The following is a 25,031-nucleotide window of genomic DNA, read 5'->3' as shown; positions in this document are numbered from 1 at the left end:
AATCAACCATTTTAAGGGTAAAGAAAGAAAACAGTGTGTTTCATAATGGATAACAAAGAACTTACAAAAACACAACTATTGTACATACATAAAGTTTCCTACATATAACTAATAATTCATGGAATCTGCAAAAAAGACTTCTTAGGCATGCTAGCTTCAGTGCAAGGCTCAAAGTACAGAAAGTATTGCATGATCATATATGCATTGATTTTTGGAATATGCCATACATGAAACACTAGGGAGTGTTTAATAACATGATTGGTTTCGTTTTTAAAGCAAAAACAATTATTACTATTATTTTTGCTTTCAAAAACAAAATCAACCATTTTATCAAACACACCCTAAGAAATGGGGAATATCGATTTTTCAAATAATGCGATATATATATCAATCCAAAGACCAACCCTCCATGACCATCAGATGGGATGGTCTGCATTAGTGAATTGTCCATGTCATTTGATCTTGGAATGTTTTAAAGTGATTATTTTTATTTATTTATTATTATTATTTATTTATTTTTGGAATGTTTTAAAGTGATGGGCTCATGGGTAGAGAGGACTGTTTTCCAAAGCGTTGCCATGTCAAACTCAGTGTGGCTCAAGCACTGCCCTCCACTACTTTTCAAATTTATATATAACATCGATGGGGGTTGGATAAATTAATGCAAGAGGGATGCCATGAAACAGATGGAATAGAACCCTCTTAATTGGCTGAGTCCTGCACATTATATATCTTTACCACTGCCTTAGCCTCTTATTACATGGTTTAATTTTCCACCGGAAAGGATGCATTAATTTAATAAAAATCATTGATGATCTAAAACCACCCACATAGGGTCAAATAAAGATAATTTAAAAAGGGGACAGACAGACCACGCGGCTTGATTCCCAACAGCCTGTTTCCCCTTCAAAGGGATTCCTTACTTAAAATAACAACAGACAAAAGATGAGCATCAGATCATAATAGCCAGCGATATTTCTTCTATGCTCTTTAATTCAAATAAAATAAAATTTTACGTACCCATGATCAATTTTTCACGATTCATTTATTCGATCTTTATTGAAATATCTTATTATTGATAAAACAAGTGGTCCGTAAACAAATAATACATAGTTTACTCCACCGTGTATATGTTACACTATTTAATTATTTATTTACTTTTTTGGCTAAAGTATTTTATTATTTATAAAAGACCCATATACATATATCTATTATATTCTTAATAATAGACCTTCTTGCTTAATAAATAAACAATAAGCCTTTCTATTTTTTTTTCATATCTTTGGGCTTTGGACACACTAAATACAATTGATTCAGCACGATCTTACTGCTCTTTGCTGTTGGGATGAGCTTTCAGTTGATCAGTTGTACATGAAAAATAAGAGGGTTAGTTGGATTTGCTCTCTCTTTTGATTGAGAGAGAGAGAGAGAGAAAATGGTTGAATTGGAGTAGAATTATCATGTTTACTGATGTAAAATAATCTTTTGTTTTGTGCTCAAGCTAGCACACTGTGAAATTGTGGAAGCTAATTACATCCTATACTGTTATAGAGTGAGGGGAGGGAAATAAAGAAAAATAAATCCATCCACCTCTCACTTTGTTTCTGGTTTATGGCGTTTTGGTGTTTGATCTCGGGCCTTTATGATGCCCAACCCTCTTTTTGCCTGGTTGTTATGGCACCCACTTCCATGCAGCGGATCTGAGTTGGAGACAAGGGAATAACTTCATCTGTGAAGCCCCCCCCCACCCCCACCCCACCCCCTGATGTGTCGAATCTGATCTTTTCCCCAAAGTCACAGTGCTTTGGTGTTTGGGCCACCCTAGTCTAGCTAGTCGGTACAATTAGGTTTTGTTATTATGGTCTAGTTTGCCTCTGTGGGTGAGAAAGTTGGGAGGAAGTATCTTCCCATGCAGGGGCGGAGTCAGAAAATTGTTCTAAGGGGGCGAAAGCATAAATGAAATATTGATGGGCCCATAGGGAGAGCCAACCATTGAAATGGAGGGTGAAGAGAGAAAAAAATTTACATGGAAAGCTATTTTTCAGTGGAGAGTTTCTGAACCATAAGGGGCCATGGCTCCCCTGGTCCCCTCTGGCTCTACCCCTGTTCCCATGGGCTACTGCTTTTCAAATCAGAAGCCTAAATTGGACCCTCCTCAGCTTGGTGTGAACCAACTGAGGGCTTGCTCGTTAGTGTATTAATTGATTTATTTCAGCATTGACATGGAATAGAATCCCACAATAACATTTTAGGAAAGAATGAATTAAAAGGAAATTATTAATGCTGCATGGCACTGAATATCAAACAAAAATAAGCTTGCTGTGGAATTTTGAAAAAAAATAAAAATATCTTAATAAATGGTCACTAATAGGAAAGCAAGCCCATTTCTAGTTTGATAAGTAGGAGCTTTTGATCCATCTGTATATCGGAGAAATATTAACACCAAGCAAGAAGTCTAGGACCACTGACGTAGTTAAGCACTGAACCCTGGAACTTTTGGTAAGTGCTTCGCATTGGCCTCTTTTTGGTAAACTTCTGAGAATAGTAAAATAGCAAGAAGGATAGGAGATATGGCAATTAGTGATGCCATTCGACCTTATGATTTCCGATTTCAGTTTGATTTCAGAAACATGAAAATAGAGGGGAGATGCTATACTGTACATTGCCCACTGCTTTTTTTGCTCACATAGTAACCTGAGCAAAAAGAGGAGTGACAATAGAAGCTTTGTAATGGAATTAAGCAGAACTCTAAACTCTTATATTGGGCAATAGGGTAGATTTAGTGGGTGTTTGCTGTTTGACACCATAGCATTTCATGAGTGGGCTCTGACTTACAAGTGTTTCGTTTCAACTGTTTTTTTTTTTAATACAAAAAAAAAAATCAAGATGCAGGTTGATTGGGCATTTAAAGTGATTTAGCTTATTATTATAATTTATTTATAATGACAATTGACAATTGTATGACATCTCAGAAAAGAAGTCAACTTTTTCAAATGTCAACGTGCCATGTCACCTTAGTGATTCAAGATCATCATGCGATTCAAGAATTGTCAATTCAATGATTCAAGAAACCCCTGGATCCTTTCCTGAATACTAGAACTAAATGGCAAAAACATTCTTTCTTTTATTTTGAAAAACAGACTATCAAAACGTAATTTTCTTACCGATTCCATTTATTTACTGATGTGGCATAAATGGCACATCAACAAAAACGAAATGCTTGTAAAATGCTCCGATGCCAAACACCTACTTAAAATGAGTATCCATAGTAACGACAGTTGTGCAGTGAAGTGAATTAATGGGCGAGAAAGCTATGTGCAATATTGTTGAGAGTATAATTAATATTCCCACATATTCTAACATGGATGCATAAATAAGGTTTCCAGTGGAATTAGCTCTATTGCAAGAGCTTCAATTTACATGAATAATAACTCGTGTGAATTTCCCATTTGGTAACAGTAACACAAGAACGTACAAATGCAAAGTAAACTTTATAGACACGTAATTATCCGGGGTTTCCAAGGCCCCCTGAACACACTCTTTGAAGTTTGAGCTGATAGCCTAACTGTCACTGCTGCACTCAAGAGTTTGGATTGGAACCGGATGGGCTGGAGGCAAAATCATGCATGCGACTTGCGACCTATCAGAAGTGAACACATCAGCATTCGGAATGCACACAACACGTGGATCCCAAGTGGACTCCATGTATACAGAATATTGGCGTGTTCACTTATGATGAGTTGTCCAGCCTGGTGTGTGTGATTTTGTTTCCAATCCATCGGAATTTATTTGGTTTAGCTGTACTTAACCCCCACAACCATTCTACTCTTTTGCTTGGCAATTGGCATATGCATATGGATGAAACAAGGCACTATTATTGGTTAAGCAGCTAGCCCCTAATACAGCCATTGAGTGCAGCAAATCCGACCTCTTGCTACGAGGGAATACTTGCAGTTGCATCCTTCTTGGAAGGAGCCAAGGCTGAAGCCGTTGAAACATGCTTTAATTTGGAAAGATTCCAAATAAAAATGTTGGTAGCTAGTAATATTGAAGTTTGTGATATAAAATCATCATTTAGTACATATCCCACCATGCAACCACATGGAGCATAAGCCAACTCTGAGGGAAATGCCTGCTTATATCCAGCCATGAAGATATCTTATTCACAGTAGTCTAAATCTTTCGAATCAAACCATAGTAGTCCATATCTCATAGGATCCAATTGATGTTTAGACTTTGGGCTCATTTAATTTAATTTATGATAAAAGGTGGCCCACCCCTAAAAACAATACATGCATCAGAAGACAAAATAACCCCATGTTTTGACTTGTATTATAATCAACAGTACTTTCTTTGTCTTCTCACTCGGTGAAGATAGGCCCGGCCCGTTTATAATGGGATCTGCCCCAATTCCCCTTTCATATTCATTCCATGATCTGCCATGAATAATTCATACAAAACATACAATACAGACCCCCAAACTCCCATTGTAGTTACGAGTTTCGAACATAATCCGACACCACACATCTATATGATGTGGGTCCAGTTTCATGGTGAGATGTGCGGTGTCAGATTATATTGAAAGTGTTAGAAACAGGTTTAGTTGGCAGGAGATCTCAACGTTATATTTACTATTGATTGGGTTATTCAGTCCATTGTACATACCTTACTTGTAGAAGATCTGAAGTTGGTAAGAGTCCAGATCTCCTATACTTCCTACATCTTAGTGGTTCATTGGGCTAAATAATGGAATTCGATGGGCTCCCCGCAAGACACCCCATATCCACAACCCCCAGCCCCTGGTGGCAGCAGAATTTGACCCCAAATTCATTTTTAGGGCTGTTCACGGATCGGGTTGGGTTAGTTTATTGAGGTTTTTCCAATCGACCCAACCTGGTCGGGTTACCTGAGATGGAAACCGAAATCGACCCAGTGTTAAGTAAAACCGACTTGGTCAGTTTGAGCCAGGTTGGGTCGGTTTCGGCTCTAAGTTCATCCATGTCCCCTATGGCCACCTAGTTTTCTGGAAATATATTTAAAACTGAAATATGTATTTTAGAAATATATATATATATATATATATATATATAAACAAAAATATACATACAAATATATTGGAATATATATTTTCTGAAAATATATATCTGACATATTTCATAATATATATTTTTTAGATATAGATATTGGAATATATATTTTCAGATATTTCAGTTTTTAGTTAAGTAGGAACTAAGTCGGTTCAGTTCGGATCGGTTTTCGGTTTTCACACAAGAAAACCGAAAACCGACCCGAACCATCGGTTTATGAATTTGTACAACCCGAAACTGACCGGTGCTGATGAAAACCCGACCGACTCGGGTTGGGTCAGTCCGAATTGGTCGGTTTGGTCGGGTTGGGCCTTCTTATGAATAGCCCAATTCATTTTGATTTAGATTGATTTCAACCTAAATTCAGTCTATTGATACATATATTCTTATCTTATATCAATGGACCAGATATTTGCTTAACCTAACCCAATCCAATATAAATTTGTTATGGACGAATCAAGTCCAATCCAATCTAATAAATATTTTGGACCAGATCCAATTCAATATGTCTTGTTGGTCCATCCAAATTGATTTTAGACTGAACTGAGTCCAATCCAAAACCGGTCCATTGACACCCTTAGTTCCCACATCATAAGGCTGTGTTTAACGGTACCTCATAGCAAAAGTGAACTCACTCTAAAGCAGAGACATTTTATAGAGTATATGATGGAACACATGTCACATAGTATGGGACATTCAAACTTTGTGTGAAATTATGGGAAAGGCTCATTTCAATTCCAGCCTTGTTGAATGGGGTTCTAATTCCCATTCTTGGCGAAATAGGATTCTCTTAGGGGTGAGTATTTGGTTTATTCGATTAAAAATCGAATTGAATAAACTGAATTTTTAAAAACCTAATTTTATTAATATTGTACTAATACATATTATATATTATATATATATTAATATATTTACGTATATTATAATATATGTATATGTTAATGGATTTTATATATTTTAATATTTTATATAATATATATTATATTATATATATGTATATAATAAATTTCGGTTTATTTGGTTTTTTCGGTTAACCGAACAATGCTCACCTCTAGATTCTCTTGTATAGGGAAATGACCATTCTAGCACCCCCCTTGAGTTTGGCTTCAATCAGTGCAAAGCCTATTTAAACTGCCTTTACAACTTTGCATTGAGAATATCTCCATACTTCTGCTTTATATCATGTAAGGTTGCAAGAGACTGTTCGAACAGTGTGAGCATGGACTTGCATTGACAAAAACCCCAAAACCGTAATATAAATAAAATATTAGTGAATAGTAAAATATTATCAAAATAATAATAAAATAAAAAGTATTGTAATAAATAATAATAATAATAATGATGAACTAATACAAAGTTGAAAGTTTCCGATTAATTCCAATTCTAGCGCTAGCTGAATCAAACAACAATTGGAATTCAACTCTAATTCTCGTTTAGACCATACAAGCATCAGGAATAGGTAATTTTGATTTTCATTCTAGGAATTTCGATTCTAATTCCAATCCTAAGTACAAACCAAGTGGACCCTAAATTCTAAGTCCTGGAAAAATAATCTGGCTTTTACTTAAAAAAGTTGAATTAGTTGAGTTGAACAGTTAAGATAAAAAAAAAAAGTTGAATTAGTTAAAAAAACAAACATTATGTTATTTTCATGGTTTTTAAAACCGATTTGGAGATTGAACCGGTTAGGGGTCCGGTTATTAGGTCGAACAGTCCGATCGTTGGAACTGAACGCTTGGCCCGTTTTAACAAAAAAATTAAAAATAAAAAACAGTCAAAACCATTCAACGCGATTCACTAACCAAAATCAACGGTTTTAGGGGAATTTTCAATTTTTGGAGAAAAGGGAACCAATAACCTGATTGGTTCTCGGAAAAAAACCGGTTCAGTTTTGAAAACCATAGTTCTTTTTCTTTCATTGCGGCCATATACCTGAAATATCGAAGGTGGAAGAATTTTTAATAAATTATCGTTTCTTGATTGGTTGGTGTATGTGTTTATTTTCTATTTCCTTTTTTTCTTTATATGGAGAAGAATTATTCTATTTTCACAAACTTTAATTTGTAGATCACGGTTTTAGTCTTTTGGAGAAGAGTCTTAAGATACAGTTCAAATCCCCCTACAGTTCCACTCATACTGCCGGGCCGGGCCAATCAGGAAACACTGTCAGATCCGTATACATGGGACCCACACATCAGGGTGATGTGGCCTATGATGATTGGTCTTACATCGTACGTACTGTTCCCTCCCCTGGAGGATTTGGACGGCTCTCGCTCCGTCACTCGAAATGTCTATATCAGTTTACTGGAATTGTACCTTCATACAAATACAAAGTACGTACAGGCCGCCTGGTGAATAGATTCGAAAACAAAGGGTACTGTCTCATTACTGGTGACTGGTGTAAATGGTGATGAATAATAAATCTATTTCATTAACACAATCTGTTTGGAATGATAGAGTTTAGAAAATAAGAGAGAAACAGGTTTAATTGTTTTTTCTTTTCCTGATAGTCATTGAAAATGCTTTGGTGCCCTTTGCCAAGCCCAAAGATGTAATGAACTTTTGGAGTATTGTTTTTAAAAATCAGGCCGTTTAATAAGCATTTTATTCTAAACCTTTTCTTTTTTCGGCTATTTTGGGTTTTCATGTCACCATGAGCTGTAAAATCCATACAAGACTCCCAAGCATCATGCATTAAATTTTCAACATAAGTGGAACCCTAGGCTTAACTGGATTAGCTATTAATTGTTCTAGAGGAATCTGGATTTGCTCCTCACAAAGCATGTCTCACACTAATTTCATAGCATTTACAACCACACATAAGGAATATCTCTAGCATTACTTGTATATTGTCTCATTACGAAAAGATATTTTCAATGCACAACTGTAACGTGCAGTGGGATTGGTGTGAGGCGCATTCTGTGAGAAATTAATCCGTTTTAGGGTTTCATCCAATTGAACTTCATTTTATTTCTTTAAATTTTTTTTCATTTTTATGAGACAAGTAGAAGAATTCAAATTTCACGGTGCAATTAAGAAAGAAGATTAATTGACCTTGTAAGTTGTAATTGTAATCTATCCAGTCACCCGTTTTACACAATTTGAGCCCAAAATCATAACTACACCAAAGCCAAACCAAACCATTCAGTTTAGTTGTTTTATTGTACCCACTTTTGTTTTTGTATGTTTTAAGAATTGGGATCTGCTCTTCATACACGGCACCTTATACCGACCTTAAAGACACATTTTCCGTATATTAGAAATATCTTCCATGAATAATAATGTATAAGTATAAGAGATATTCGTAATACATGATGGGATTTGACTATGAGGTTGGCGTGAGGTGCCCTATGTGAGAAGCAGATCGGATCTCATGCTTCAAATGGCCAGGGCCAAGCCTGACAAGTTTGAAGGTGTGCCAGCTAATTTCTGAGAAATCCAACACCCATGTAATAAGGTAATGGAGGACCATGAAAGGGTGGAAGTATAAACAAAACAGTACTATCATTTCGGTACCGTTTTCTGCGGCTCGGCTCTCTGTGACGCTACAAATCAACGTCTCCACTCCACAGAACCGTTACCAAAACCGGGCCTGGTTTTCACTAGTATCCCATCCTTATTCGTTGATATTGGTTCCCTAGGAGGAGCTATGGTCATCTGAAGTTCTACCCACAATACTAACTAGGCAGTCTCATGTCAGCTCTCTACAGGTAGGTAGGTGGTGTAAATGATTAGATGAGTAGATCCCACATTATCTGGGTAACTGGCGTGGAAAAATTGTGTTCTAGCTCAGGGTGACCCGGTTCCACCCATCTGTCCAAAGGGCAGTCCGGTCAGCCTTTCACAAATATTATCCTGTTCACCATAGGGGTGTCAAATGAACCGGTTTTGGATTAGGCTCTGTTCAAATCAAAGTCCATTTAGACGGATTGGATGGACTTTGAAATGGATCAGTCCAAATTTAATGGTTCAAAGTATTTACTGAATTGGATTGGATCTTATTCCTCAATAATAGATTTATATTAGAACAGGTCAGATTGAACCAATATTTGATCTATTACAGGTGTCAATGGATTATAATAAATTTAAATTAAAACCAATTTGAACAGATAAATGGTCCAAGCATTGAATTGGATCGATCCAAAATGATTCAAAGTATTCATCATCCGATGGACCTGATCCATTTGTAATGAAATCATATTGGATTGAACCAAATCTGATCAAATTGACATCCTACCCTACCTGTTCCATTCAAATCCAGTCCAGTTCGGTTTTAACACATTTGATCTGATGCAGCCCTAATTAGCCAAAAACGAAGGGAAGTTCGCACTTCGCAGGAGTATAAAGCTGATAGCAATTACCACAGCCCCATAATAAAGCTTCTGGCCATCAAGTTAAAACATCCAAAATGAACACAGTCATTTTTTTTTTTTTCTCTTTGTTTCTATAAACAAGGAAAAGTTGAAACACTTTTTTGAGGCCACGTGCCAGTGATGAGGTCCATCCAGTAGACTCCAATTTGTCACACGTGGATGATCCATGTGGCAAAAAATCAGAATGGGCAGCCAGTACTCCAGCTTCCACGTGCCAAATTAAAAAGTAATAATAATAATATAATAATGCAATGGGTGAATGGCATACAGATGTGAACTTTGTATTTAGTGTAGACCCCAAAGGCTTGCGCTAATATATAGGAGTTTAGTGGCAGTAGGATGATTCACAAACCAGCTGATGGGAGAGAGACAGAGAAATCCATGGAAAATCGGTAAGCATTCCATCAACTAAATTCTTTTATGGACAACCCGCAAAAGCAACATTCATCATCAATTTTCTACAAAATCCTTTGAACCAACCAGCTATCGCATTAAAGCTTTCAGTCCATACATCAATTATTCAGTCGGCCCCATGGCAAGTCTCTTCCTAAATAATGATTAATGAAAAGAAAAAAGGTTTTAACAGAGGGTCAGTACTTAGTAGAATACCCGGAATGATAGATTATCATATGTGGCTGGCTGGCTGCTATCAATCAGCTATGATTATTAAAAGCCTATTGGCCAACTTATGGAGGCACGTTACGTTGATCGATATGTAAATATTCAAGGCTTGCATGTGCTTCGTACCATTACATTGAATTAATAGAAGATAAAGAAAAACAAACAAACAGATAGTGTAGATTTCACATTTATTTTAGCCAAATCATTAAGGGACTAGGCTGTTTGATTTATGGGAATAGGGGATGGAAACGGAGTCTTTGATTCCAACTGTTTAATTGAATGGAATTGGAATCTCATTTCCATTCAAGAAACGGAATTGGCTCAAAAAATTTTAAGTTTTGGAATCAAGGATTGTGTTGGGTTAGTGTACCGATGACCTGGATTGCCTGGAGACCACATGCTGAAAGGAAGGTGGATGTCATCTCTATTCTCTACCATGCATGCATCCATCCATAGTCTAACTTGCAAATCACATGCATAATTCAATTCGTACTATCTCGTGTAATCTATGATATAGACCAATGTAATGTCAGCCATACAATTCTGAGTTGAACTTTAGTTCCAAAGTCATGAGAGCCCCACCAACACTACCGACTATATGTTTATGATTTAGTTAGTAGATGAAATCATGTGGTGGCACTGGCAATCAGCTCAACCCCGGCTCGGCTTGGAGGGACAGGGGTGGTCCATCCAGTTCAGACTATTGGTCCAGCAATGTCTGCATATAACTATACCGGTGTCCCACTGTCCTGTTCAAGGATTGAAACTTGAAAGAAATTAACTTGTTCAATATTGGTCCGGTTTCCAGGACATACCCAAATTAGGGTATGCGTGTCCAAATCCAGGGAGAAGGGATTGCTTGATTAGGGGATACAATCAATCATACAATTCTCAGCCGAGCTGGGTAATTCAGTTTAATTAACACTAACAGACCGACTGACAATAACATATATAAAAGTCAAGACTCAAGATCTTGTGGAATAGTCTTGGCCCAGCCGTAGGCCGTAGCGATTGATTTGTCATTGCTAGGGACGTGCCAATTAGAGAAGACGTCTCACCAACACCAAATCGGGGCTGATAATAAAAACTATATGCATTCATTTATATTTATTATCTATCTCATCATCAACAACCAAACACTGGCTAGACAGGTTGGGACGATGCCAGGAAAACCAAAGGATGCAGATTTGGGGGGCTAGGACGTGCCTTTGGCCTAGCACAAATTGACAGCTTTTTTGTAGGACAATTTTCCATCATTTTCATCGTCTTATATATCATCATTTTTTAGGTAATATATCTGGTTGCTTAGATTTTACTTATGCCCTATTCGCTTTTCAGTAAATACTTTTCTGGTAAATGCACTTATCTGTTTTTCAAAAAAGACCTATTGGGGTAAATGCATTTAGTCATGTTCTTTTATTTCCTATGTAAATAAGGTAATGACAATCTTACCCATAAAAATTGTGTTATTAAAAAGGATATTTTTGTCCCATTCAAGTATTGGCAACTTTCCTCTAAATGAGAAAGTTAATTTATTCACTTAAGAGATGGATATCACTTACCAGAAAAATAAATTTTCACCAATCCCCTCATAAATCTGAAAAAATGAATATAGATTTCTTGGTTTCCCCCTCTCAAAATCCCCCCAAAAAAAACCCCTTAGTAGCTCTGGAGATTAAATGGTGATGACTGCATCACCCTGCTAAAAAGCGGCTCAGCTCATTACTGGGTCACCATCAATTTCACCGGTTCAACCATCTCATCTGACCTACTCTGAAAACATTACTGTTTTTTCAACGTCACAGTTATCTAGAGCGTAGCTATGAATTGAAACCCTAAAGTTTTGTTCTGAGTTGCTGAAATTCATAGTCTTAAGAGTTTGTAGCTCAAGAGTCAAAAGACTACTTAGCTTAAATGGAGAATGAAGAGAGACCCACGTTGAAGCAGCAAATGTTAGTTTCCATAAGCTTACAAATCATCTTTTCAACTTTACTCTTTTGGGCTCTCACTTTCCGTCTAAAACAAGTATTGGTCCATGCATATGTTGCGAGGTTGCAAGCCTTAATGTGACAAACAGGCATCCATCTCCTTTAATTTCCTTTTTCTTAGAACCCCCTACCCCAAAAAACACCGATACACATAAAGATTTAAGATATGAAGTATTGGATTTTAATCCCATGAGAGATTAAATTCAATGGGTTTGATTGATCAATTACATGAGAAATTGCATCTGTACACTTGATTGAAAAAAATCAATTTTTCTCTTATAAAACCCAGTTTTGAATTTGTCCCACATTGGAAAATTATAAGTTTTGTTTTTAGTATTTCAATAGGAGCTGATTTACACTCCTTAGAATTAGTAGAGGAGAGTATGGGGATTTGATACCGTGCAACACACGCGCACGCGTGTGCGCGCATGTGTGCGGCGCAATGGGGCGCTTTAGAGGCACACTTTGCTCTCACTTTGCTCGCATCCGCGTGGCTCGTGATGGGCGGCTCTGGTTTTGGTGCGTTGATGACCGTTGATCACCGTTGATGAGATCAACGGTCACGATTCGATTGGGTGTGATCAAGAGGCACAATTCAAAGTTAACAATCACCAACTGTTAACTACCTTTTAAACAGTCAAGGTGCCTTTCTAAACCAGCACCTACATTTTCTTCATACCTCTTCACAAATTATTTAAGGAGCATGAATCAGACTCCAAAACACACAATTTCGAAATTCACTCTCTCTCTCTCTCTCAGTCCGGTCTGCTACAGTCTCACAGAAGGTTTATCTGGAGACTCTTCAACTTTACTGGTTGCAGATTCTTGCCCAAGGCTCTGTTATATCCTGGGAACGAATTTGCCTGTAACCCAACAGCAAACTCAGTAAACTGAGTGGGGGCAAATAACGTTCTAAAGACAGTGTATTCAAACGCGCCTCAGAGCTTCTCCTCCAAAGTTACAGTGACCCCATCTTCTCCAACATGAAGTACCTACTTCTGGCTCCATTCTTTCGTCAAAGACTTTATTATCTGTTTGTTTCATAGTCGGAATTGAAATTGGAATGATCTAATTCCATAACCTGTTTGATTCAAACAGGAATCGAAATCAGAATTAGAATCAACTGAAATGAAATCTTATTCTCAAAGGAGGGGGAAGGAATGGCCATTCCCTCAAATGAGGAAATACCATTCCAACAGAAATAAGAATGAGATTTCGTTTCCACCCAACCAAACAGTTAGAATCAGAATGGGCCTTCCAATTTCAATTGGAGACCCCTATTCCCATGAATCAAAATGGCCCTTAATTCTTTTATATTTAATACAAGTTGGAAGTTATTTGGAACCTTTGCTTGCAAAAGCAGCAGCCCAAAACCTTTATAAACACCGCATCCATTTCCTGAACTCCTGAAAAGCAGCCTTCTAAGTTCTAACTAAAATACACTGATAATTTAGAACTGGACTTGGGAGAGAGTTTAGGGGCCCGTCCAACAGCTATGGTTCTGTTTATTTTACTAAAGACCATGGGCCATTGGTGGAATGAATTGGTCAAGCATGTCGATCATGGGCTCTTCCCTTATAATAATTATTAACAGCCCAAATTTGATGCAACGCTTGGCACACAATTGGACTTCTTACCTACTCTTTGTATATTCTGGTTGAGGCTCAGGCTTGGGTCCAAACCAAAATATTGAGCTCAGGAATGCCCTCTTGTTTAACCTCAGTTTGGAAAGAGTATAAATACGTATCAGGTTCAATTTGGAAGAAGTATAAGTACAAATATGTAGAGTATAAAACTTGTATTTTGTATTATTTTGTATATATTTATATTTGTACTATTTTCAAACTAGCCTCAGGAACAAGAATAGTCAGCACTAATTAATCTGTCAATCCTGGAATTGTGAATTTCTGCAAGACTTAAGACAGGAATTCAAATTCTACCAAGCGTCGGAATCCTACTATTAACGTGGAGTTCCCGTTATCCCCAGTGAAAAAGATAACCTACTTGTTTTGGGAAGAAGGAATTTCTTGTTGTAAGGCCTCCCCACAGTCATCTCTAAAGCTTTTTTTCTGCTCTCATGAAGGTTGGAAAATGGGGCAAAACTATATTAATCAAAACCGACTCTCTGAAAATCAAATTTGCTCTCTTCACTTTTCCCGTCATAGATGACATATTTTGAGCCAATACATGTTTGGTTTGTTGAAAAAGGATAGATTAAAATTCGATTTGTTAGGAAGGTGATATCATCAGGCATGTTTCCAACATATTAATTTTCGTCTTCCCGAGGTTTATCCTTAATTAGGGGCGGAGGTGGTCGAGCCAGGTCAGATCATGCATGTCAAAACATAATGAAAACAAAAGAGAGAAATGTAATTATCAGATGAGAGCTCCGGTTCAGAGACTGAGTTTGAACCAAAATGAGAGTTAAAGACAAGTGAGGTGTTGGGGAAACCGTACGTACTTACTTGGTATTGGTGGGGGATTTGGGAATTGGATTGAAGACGTTTCACCAAATGGGTTTGACAATACAAATACTAAATAATTTTTACTACCAACAATCAATCAAGTGATCAACGATAGGGTTGGAAAAAGTATGGTTTTGGAGCTACATGGGCCCTCCTAAAATACCTGCTATTTTAGCCAAATCTTGCTGACTCCTGAATTTGACACATGAGTTAACTCCACTCCACTCCCAAGCATAAGGATGTTCGTTAATTATACGCGCGGTTGAAATCATAAAATCGAATTTATGGTCTGATTCAGTCTGAACTAAAAAATGGTTTGGTTTGTGGTTCGATTTCTATATCTAGTTCAGTTTGAAACCTTAATGTACTGATTTGGTCTAATACTGACTGAACCCGAGCATCAACACCCCTACCAAGCCTGGTCAACTAAAGAACCGAACTAATAACCACGGTTAGCTATCTTCATTCTTCCATATCACATTCAAACAGCGAAATCGGGCTGGTGGAAAAGTAGAGATATAGTTGAAGCAGCATAAAAAAAATAATTAAAAACTAGACAGGATGAGAGTTGCGCATGGGCTGGCTAATCGAATGAAGGAGAAAGGTTGGAAACTATGCTCCCACGCCATCTGCTGCATGAATTTCGACAAGCCTAGCTATTAACAATATGAAAACAAAACAACAAATGGCTTTCTGTAGGTTTTATGATATCTTTACATGCTTAACATCCATCAGGCCATCATCTGCCGTCTGAAACAAGGAATCCATGTTGTGAAGTTACATACTTAATTACCTGTGCCAGCTTTATATATAGATATGCAGCAAGATGATGACCAACATTCAACAAACAGAGAAAAGTCCAACCATATCACGGCCTTTACTTGTAAACACCGCAACTACGTCGTCACAGTTCAGACCCAATGGCCTTTCCACGTCTTCACTGTCTCACAAATTAACTAAAGATTGTACAAGTAGAAAACCCAACTGATCAACTTCAACTTGTTCAGAATGACTTCATGCAAGGAGAACAATTATGTTAGTCTGCTTGGTTGGTAGACCTATCAGTGCTTTGTCTGGACTCTGGATATATAAAAGAATGCTGTGGGATCCGGATTAGGGAGGGAGGCATGACAGGCAGTCAACCGAATCCGGATTTGCTCCTCACACCTACCTATCTCATAGTGTTTTCACCTTTCAGCCGTGCATTGAGATTGGCTTCAGTCAGTGCAGTGCAAGGGCCGAGGGCGCCTGTGTTCATTGGGAATGAATATCTCCATAAATAGTTATCTACTTTATTTCATGGGATGGGATTGGAGAGATATTCCCAATGCAAGGCCATAAAGTTAGGCTGTTCCAACGGGCCCATGCACTGACTGAAGCCGAGGAGAAGATGTTCCCAATTTATGCTTGCACACTCTATGTTTTGCTTACAATAAATCTCAGTTCTTCAGGTGTTAGACTATAAATCTACTCATTTTGCACTAACCATTAACTAATCCGGAGGACCTGTACTCAGCCAAGCTTCATGGTAAAATTACTTTCAAGTTTCATCAACGCAATGAGTCATATACTGGATTTGCTTCTTGATATTATCCCACCACATGATTCCCCAAAGATATTGTTCATATGGGCTAGGCCGCAACTTCACTAGCTCTGGTGGAAAACTGCAACCGGCTTAATTTCTCTCTCCTTTGCCTTTGCCAAAGGTTGCTTCGCTTCAAGGATTGCATTGCATTGGGCTCTGTTTGGCTCGACTTAATTGTCACTTTTTGATAATAGGCACAACAAAGCCTAAAATACCGAAATTTATTGAGCCCCTTAGCCAAGAGCCTAATTAACTAACAATCACTAATCATTAAAATTGAGAAAGGATTAGCAATGCACTCAATTAAGAAGCATTTATATTTCTTTTCTGGCCCGTCTTGGTCTAGTCACGTTATTTTGAAAATACCTATACAACCCCTGTTTGAAGTACGTGAATTTTCACCAAATGCTCATGAGCCATGAGAGCTTATTATGCTTAGGCTAAACAATGTTGAGGCCCACTGAAATTATGCGCTTAGGCTCATTTGGTTAAACGGGCTTGGAATGAGGTTGGGCTCTCCTCAAGCGAGCATCATCACCACATGAACAATCAACCAAAGCTAATTGGGCTCATACTTGCTTACTCATCATAAGCTTGAACACGTACCGGATGAGTGAATGAATCTCTTGATTGTAAGAACTGGAATTTAAAATTCTCAGAGCCGAATCATATTGATATCAAGTGGACCTAGAATCTCATCCTGTCATCACAAGGAATCTCTCTTGTTGGCTGCTATATATAACTACCAACTTTAGTATTTGTTTCCTAGTGGAGGTTGCTCAGTATTAGACTTAATTTGAAAAATGGACCAAATTCTATGTAAGCATGTTTGGAAAGGCTTTATATTTTAAAGCAGTATTCTTGAAGGTGAAGATCACTTCTAGAAGAAGAATGAATACTACACGAGGCAATCAACCTTGCTTGCATCTTCCAGAAACTGGACTTTGTTTTCTTTACTGAGTAGTAATCTACCTAAAATCAAAATTGATTCTCTTCTCCATCAGAAAAACACTTTTTTTTTTTGGTATTTGTATTTCAGCCAATAGCAACTTTATATATCAAAACAAGAAAATAAAATAAAATTGGTTTGTCAGAAAGGTGACATCAATATGTTTTCCATACCTTTTTTTACCCTCTTTTGGGATAGTGACATTCATACAATATTGTTGTGAGGAAAACCCAAAAAGGAGACGAGAGAGATGAATGCCAACAGAAAACAACATTTACGTGGTGGTTCCATGTTCCTGTGTGCCTACACCCATGAAAGATCAAAGCTCCCTACTCAATCAATTATATGAAATCTTGCACAGAAACTAGTTTCTGTTTTATTACATCAGGTTTCATCATTCACGATTCATATACAACTGAGAACAAATGAATACAAAAAATATCCCTGTAGGCTGTGTTTGGTTGCAGTTCAGATTTCTTTAATTTATTTGCACTAGTATAAATGCAAGGGGGTGCAAATGTAAAAAATGTAAGTTCTTGTTTAATTTTGTTTTGGATTTTACTTTATTCTGCTTCATGTCTTAATTTACTTCATTTGTAATGCAATCAAGCAAAATAAATTAAAATTTGAAATAAAAATTAGGTCAGAATTTACACTCAAATCATTTGCACTGCCATGGTTTTGCATCAGTGCAAATTTATTTACATTGCAATCAAACATAGCCGTATGGACATTGTACGAACAAGTTTTTTGCTTGCTTACCCTTGCAGCTGGGAACTTTTCCCCGAGACCCCCAATTCCCTTTTGAGTTTTGTCTAAAGTACACGTAAATGAATGCGGAGAGGTTAACTCAAGGAACTTTCCATTTTCCTGTTGAATTTTTTAGTACAAGACACCTTCTGTTAATGTAACTGTATGTCTATTTATCATTATCATTGTGATCGTGACTGAATGTGTTTAAACTTTATCATGAAGATAAACATACTAAGTTGAAACTATAGGTTAACTTAGGAGCATGGGTGTCAATTGGATCAGATTTGGTCCAATCTGATCTGATTCGTCCTATCTGAGTTCGTTACAAATGGACCAGGTCCAATTCAATGTCTGAACCGTTCAATTTGTTCAAATTGGCTTTAATTTGGATTGGTTTCAACCCAAACCTGATCCATTGATACATGTGTTCTTAGCTTCTATCAATGGACTGGATATTGGTTCAATCTGATTCAATCCAATATAAACCCATTATAGAAAGACCAGGTTCAATCCAATCCAATAAATACTTTGGACCATTTAAGTCTGGACTGGTCCAATTCAATATATACTAGTGGTCTGCTCAATCCGTCCAAATTGATTTTGAATTTGGATGGGGTTCAACCCAAAACTGGTCCATTAACACCCCAACTAACGAGCCAAACCTGAGCGTGAAAGATAATACTGACACTGAGGCTGAAACCTATAACTGAGGCTGGAGTTGGGCCTGATAATCCAGTCCAACTGACTTTCAGGAGGGGTGGGCCTTAAATATTCTGGTTCACATGACTGGCACAATAATATATCCTCAGGCCCAGGACCTGTAGAAAGACACCTTAAGTTGGCTCCTGTCTCAGACATGTTGAGAGGAGGCCAGGAGGGCCTTACTTGAGACAAAAGAAATGCCCAACGCAAATGAGAAGAGTACACAAGTGATTGGAATAGGAAAGACAACAGCTTGCATCCAAACAGTTCAAAAAAAAAATCTTAGAATGTGATGAATAAGGTAAAGAAAGAGAAAGGAGGGAGGGAAATATCATGACACCAAGGTTGCCATTGGTAGGCTCAAAAGAAAGCTTTTACGGTGATAAACCACATCTGGTTGGCCACAGAAATCACTCTCCACATTCCAGATTTTTTTTTTTTATGTTTATTAAATTTGATCTCTCTCTCTAAGCTCCTACTGATATCGTGCCGTCACAAATAAGAAAATTTTGGTTGATGATTTAGGGTAGGGGGGGGCGGCGCCTGACCATCCATATGACCATATCCATTCTTATTTTTATAATTAATAATTATTAATTAATTACCCATCTCAACCTCCTTTCTGAAGGTCAATGCATTAATTAAACAAATGGGTTGCTTGAGCCCCACAGAAGAACTTCTCTGTTCATCAAATCCTGTTGCGACAGCTGCTCTTCAGTGGCCTTGACGTCTGTCTCATCCATCCTCTCTTTCATTCAATCTTTAAACTTGTGTTTGAGACCTTTTGAGTAGTTGTTGATGTTATCATTTGTTAATGTAATAAAGTGTTTTTTTTCACAAGTCAACTCGTGGGTGGTCGTTTTGATCTGTTTCCTTAAATATTATATCGATTTGGGAGTGGAAGCCCCAAACTCGCCCAGTAGGAGATGCTTTGGACAGCAAAATGAAGTTGATGAAAAGATTAATTCACTACTTTGTTTGGGATCGATGGTTGGGGAATCCATTAATCTCTATCCCCACCAGCAGATATTAATTCTAATTTGTAATCTTCAGTTCCAAGACCCAAATGCAGAAAAAGAACTAGTCTTTTGCGTTAGAATTGAGATGGATTTGTGAAGCTGAAGTCCAAAACCATAAGAAAAGCAAACTAGGACAGACCCCAGAAGAATCTTTTGGAAAGCAGTTTCTTCCTGCTTTTGGGAAATTATATTCTAGGTAGAAGCACTCTTTTTCTTTAATGTGGTATATTACCAAACGTGAAATTCTTGTTTTTTGCTTCACCCCATTTTGCTACCTCAGCTCAAAAGCAAGTTTAAATGCTTAGCATAGCAGGAATATCCTATGGGAGTGACCAGAACGCATAACCCTTGTAGTGCCTAGTTTGGCAGCTTTTATGACGCAGATTGACTTAACTAGCATGGCGTCAATTCAATCTGATGAGTCTCATTTCAACCACTTAAAATGATACAAAAACAATAACATCCAAAGTAGCCATGTGACAACACCATTTATATTTGAGTTAGAGAGATGCAAATTGATAGCTTGATTTTGATACATTAATCTTGTCTCTTGTTCACTAATTTGAATAGTAGAGAGAGAGAGAGAGAGAGAAAAAGGTGACTCAATTTTATCAAGTGTACAAACTTAATGGATGACAAAAACCAATACTGTACAAATCATTTCTGTTCTGATACACCCATGCAGAGGAGAGAGAGATCACAAAACCGCCTCTGTCTCCTTTCAGGTCCCACGCTGCATCATTTCTTCACTAATAGCATCTCAGCCCAAAACCCAATACATGCACTTGGTAACATAATGACAACCTAGTGACCTACACACACGCACACACAAACAACTCCAAACATGAGGACCTTGATTACTTCAGGCTACTACTGTGCTGGATTCCTTCGAATGGGAAGACGAAAATAAAAAAGAAGAAATGAGAATGAAAGGGAAATAGCATGGAGAGTTGCTGTGAGGCCCACTAAAAAATATCCGGCCCGTGTGCAGCAGCTGTGGCAGAAAAATGAAGGTGAAACAAAACATGAACTGGATTTTTTATTTTAGAAAACTGATAGAACTCCTAAGAAATCACGGGCTGTCCTAGTGAAAAAAAAATCTCTGCAACCTGTGAAAACTGGAGTGCCCTACTACTATGTAATGTTGTTCCTAAATCCTAAGTACCAAGAGATATAGAAAAGAAACTGATGACTGGAGGAGTTAAACTCAGACAGTCAGTCCCCGTCCTTCCAAAAGAACATCTTCATGGGACACGACGAGGAGGAAGAAGAAGAAGAAGGGTTGTCGAGTTGATTTTGAAAATCAACTGCTTGGGATTCCTGATGATGAGAAGTAGGAATTGGAAGATGGGATTGCAGAAATAGATTGTTAGTCGTGTCGATGTCGTCCCAAACAGGGCTACCAGGACCCCAGCCAGCTTGTATTGCATTGAACCAGGCTTCTGGCATATCTCCCCATGCCAATTCTGGAGACCCAGATAGTCCTTCCCCTGTTACAGAAGCAGGTGTCAGCGCCTGAGCCTCGCTTATTGCCGTTACACCACTCGATCCCGATCCCACCCCGGAAGGTGAAGTGCCCTGAAAACTAGGCTTCTCCGGATCATCCTCGTTGGGATTGTCGAGAGGCATAGGCTCAGTCTCCACAGGCTCCGCCTTCAAATTTAGGCCTTGTGGAGCTGTTTGAGGCTGAGGCTGCTGCCGCTGCTGCTGGTACCGCCGGGGTTGGGAAGGGTTTTCATTGGGAGTTAGTAGAGATGAAGAGGATGAAGTTGGAGCTGTCGCAGCGCCCTCCCTGCCCAGAAAGAGCTCGGGGAAATTGAGGCGAGCATTCTCCCCTCTCAACTTGAAGGCCTCGCGATCGTAGGCCAAAGCAGCATCTTCTGCAGTGTCGAAGGTGCCCAGCCAGAGGCGAGTCCTATTGCGAGGGAGACGAATCTCGGCCACCCATTTGCCCCAATGGCGTTGTCTTACTCCTCTGTAGAGCTTGGTCGTGGTGGCTGGAGGGGCTGGAGGTCTGAACAGGTTCCTACCGTCCTGCCCCAGTCTGTTCATCATCATCATTCGGCCTCGAGGGCTGAGATTGAGCGCGTCACTCCAATACTGTAGAAGCTGCTGTTGCTGCTGTGGCGACTGCCCTTCTCCAAGGAAGAACGGTGGGTAACCCATTCCTTGGTTGTGGGGAGCGAATGAAATCATCTGTTGATGCTGTTGTTGGTATTGCTGCTGCTGCTGCTGCTGCTGTGGCGGTAGCTGATGGAACAGAGTCAAAGGTGTTGCTCCAAAATGTTGGGGCATCTCTATAGGTTGAGACCCATCAAAGGCAAATGGGAAAACAAGCCTTGAAGAAGGGTGAGAGGAAGAAGAAGAAGAAGAAGAAGAAAGTAAGAAGTTGGTTATTGAGGAGTCAAATGGGTTCTGGCGTTCAGGACTTCGTATCTTCTTAAGAGGCCTAGGTGATATGGAAGCCTCTTCAAAAACCGGCATCCTTTGGCGCCCCTCTAAGCTAAGCGGATTCTTTCCTCTCTCCCACTCCTTGCTCTGAGTCTGAGGCATATCACTATTTCCCTGTTTCGATCTATTACTGTTCCTGACATCTGCCATGTCAGTTACAATGTCACACCAATACCGAATATCGGATAGGAAATAAAGAAAAAAAAATCCTTTTCCTTGCTAGATTTGAAGCCCCGAAATGAACTGTGGAAAAGCCCGTCAGCCGCTCGCCCTCTCTAGACTGAAATTTACGGAATAGAAGGAAAGAAGAAAGAGAGCGAGAGAGACAAACAAAAAGAAAAGCAGATTCAAATCTATCAAAGCAAAGAAAAATGAAAGAAGCCAGATTAAAGTTGACAAGGAACGAGAAGAAAAAGGACCCAACTTTCAAGTTGGAATCTGGGTTCCATGTCAATCACGGATACGATCAGCAAACCAAAACAGAATCCGATACATATATTAACTCTGGAAGCAACCCATGCCGACAGGAAGATAGAGAAAAGAAGCACGGAAATGGGTGAGCAGAGAGCGAGCGGCAGTGTTAAGAGACAAGTGGGCGAAGGGGCTTAGAAAAAGATCCAAGTCGGTGACGGTGAGTGGCTTCAAATCCTCCTGAAATCCCAAAAGAAGAAGCCTCTGTAAAAGAGACAAGACGTGAGGGAGAGAGAGAGAGTTGGGGTAGTAGGAGGAAGGGAAGCAGTTATAACTTATAAGGGCAGGAAGAGATTTGAATGGAGAGAGATTAAAAAAAAAAAAACAAGTGGGGGAGCCCACACGGCTCCATCGTCTATTTTTCGACTTTTCGTTGCTTCCACTCCAATCCCCTCTTACGCTACAGTTGTACTTCAGAGTAATCTATATCCAGTAGTATCCATCCATCCACCACCACCCTGCCCCCTCTTCCCCTACCCTGGGCTCTCAAAAATTTCCAACCAATTAACCACCCTTTGGGTCTTTCTTTGCTTTACAACTGTCCTTCTCTGAGATGGTCGAAAGCCCACCATTTTAGTAGCCAACGTGGCCCATTCACTTTTTTTTTTAATGAAGCCCACCCTCAATGCCATTCACAAATCCCCTCTAAAACCCTACTTGCCAAGTTTGAGATTGCTCATTTGAAAAATAAGTGATTATTCTATTCTAGTAAGTGTTGATGAGCATTTGGTGAAAAAATACTTATTTGGTGTTCCAAATAAGGATAGTATAGGTATTTTTAAAATAATGTGACCGTTCAAAATAAGTTAAAAAGAAAATAAATAAATAAATAAGCCCAATATTCTTATTATAGATATATTTTTTAAATGTCAATAAGCGTTTATTACTTTAAATAATAAAAAATGAAGTAAGCAAATGTATATTAGTGTAGATGAAAAACAATGTCTCCTGGGGTTGGGGCCAGACACACAGCAACATGACAAACCGCCCAGACTAAAAAGTCAAAGGAATGGACGGTAAGATCCCCCGTCGTCAGTATAGATTCTGGGAGAGTCTAGCTCCAAGGAGTAATGGCGATGGATGATTGACCGTCATTGCGGGTCAAACCAAGGGTCTTGGGTATCCATGTATCCTAGCCTAGCCTATGGAGAGATGTTGCTGTCTCCTCAATGAGCAAACCAACTGCACAAATCATAATAGGTTAGGTAAAACGTAGCAAGGTTTTGTTTGTGTTGGGGTCGAAGTCGAACACGTTCAAAAGGGAAAGGGGGGACCTATTCCAAAGGCCGGCCTAAAGAGCGTCGGTCTTCCTCTTCACTCTTCAGACACGAAGGAGTCACATCGCCAAAGGTGCGGGTTGTGCGGTGCAAGGGCCAAGTCTCGGCTCTAGAATCGCCACGCTCACGGTGATGGTATTGCTTCAAGAATCACATGTAAATGCTTTAGACACGTGTCCTATTCCATGGGTCCGACCTTTTTTTTGGGATCACGTTGTAATGATGATAGGTGGGAAACGGGTTTTCCTTTTCTGGGTCCTGATCTCTTTGTAATATATTCCAGTCGCACATTCGGAATATCGATGTTTCTAATACACGGTGGAATTGGAATACGGTACCTTTTATGACTGTGATTCTGTAAATTCACCTCTCCTCCCAAGTGACTGAACTAAAATGATTTCTTACTTTCTTTCTGAATAGATTTAAAATTTCCGTTCTACAGTCTTTTTTGAAAAATTCCTCCAAACTTCTAAAAAGTGTCAAATTGGTCCCAGTACAAATTGAATGACACAAATGCCGCTTGAGATATGGGTTTTACATCTGCCCCCTACAGATTTGCCCCCCTAAAAACCAAAAACGTTCCATGAAACCTAAGCGCAACGCATGTCATGACATGCGAACTCAATTTCACGCCATTTCGAGAACATGTCCGTTAATTCCTTCCTGCTCAAAAGGTTTCTTCTCCCATGCATGGAGCGTTGCATCGATTTCAAAGGTACAAACGCTGCTACTGCTACACCCAATTTTTTTCTTTAGGTATGGGGTTTTGCAAACTGGGTTCAGACCTCAGACCTCAGACTTCAAACTAGGGTAGGGTCGGAGCCCTTTGATCGAAGCTGTTGGATCTAGTGTCTTTGTTTCAATTCAAGGGCATTGCTGATTGCTCTACTCCCGGCATTGATGAACTGCCTATGATCCTATGTTAACAGATTTATCTAAAACCACCCTGTGCCTGAACAAATTTATCTAAAACCACCCTGGAAATTAATTAAAATCTCCATTCGATAGGGACTGGTGCTATGTAAACTGATGGTCATTCGATAGGGTGAATTTAGTTATGAGCTAGAAGACGAGATCTGGAGCCTAGTGGTGTCGTGGGTCTGGTTGAAATTTGAAGACAAATCGAATGATTCCGACTTCCTTTATATCTGTCCCAGGACTGTGATGACACCTCTCTCTCTCTCTCCCCGCCATGCATGAATTTCCTTTCAAACTCTCATATTTTGAACGCTTCACTTCCTCAACCGAGCCACCAACAACATCAACATGAACACATAAATGATGAAATAA

At 38.8% G+C, this 25,031-nt stretch overlaps 1 protein-coding gene across 1 annotated transcript; it reads right to left on the bottom strand.

The window, feature by feature from the left end:
* Window positions 1-20,065: 20,065 nt before the first annotated feature.
* LOC104588890 (ethylene-responsive transcription factor ERF054) lies at window positions 20,066-22,719 on the bottom strand. The gene has a single exon (XM_010247014.3). It carries the CDS (start codon window positions 22,141-22,143, stop codon window positions 20,758-20,760), a length of 1,386 nt encoding a protein of 461 aa, XP_010245316.1. The 5' UTR covers window positions 22,144-22,719; the 3' UTR covers window positions 20,066-20,757.
* Between the last annotated feature and the right edge of the window lie 2,312 nt (window positions 22,720-25,031).

Source organism: Nelumbo nucifera, chromosome 1 (assembly GCF_055504915.1).
Source record: "Nelumbo nucifera cultivar China Antique chromosome 1, China Antique-T2T, whole genome shotgun sequence".
Lineage (NCBI taxonomy): Eukaryota > Viridiplantae > Streptophyta > Magnoliopsida > Proteales > Nelumbonaceae > Nelumbo > Nelumbo nucifera.
Note: the sequence above shows the minus strand (reverse complement) of the source record. Positions and strands in the feature narration are given on the sequence as shown.

What these genes read in the sequence shown, in the direction of transcription:
- LOC104588890 (XM_010247014.3), bottom strand. Translation starts at nt 22,143, where the DNA reads ATGGCAGATGTCAGGAACAGTAATAGATCGAAACAGGGAAATAGTGAT.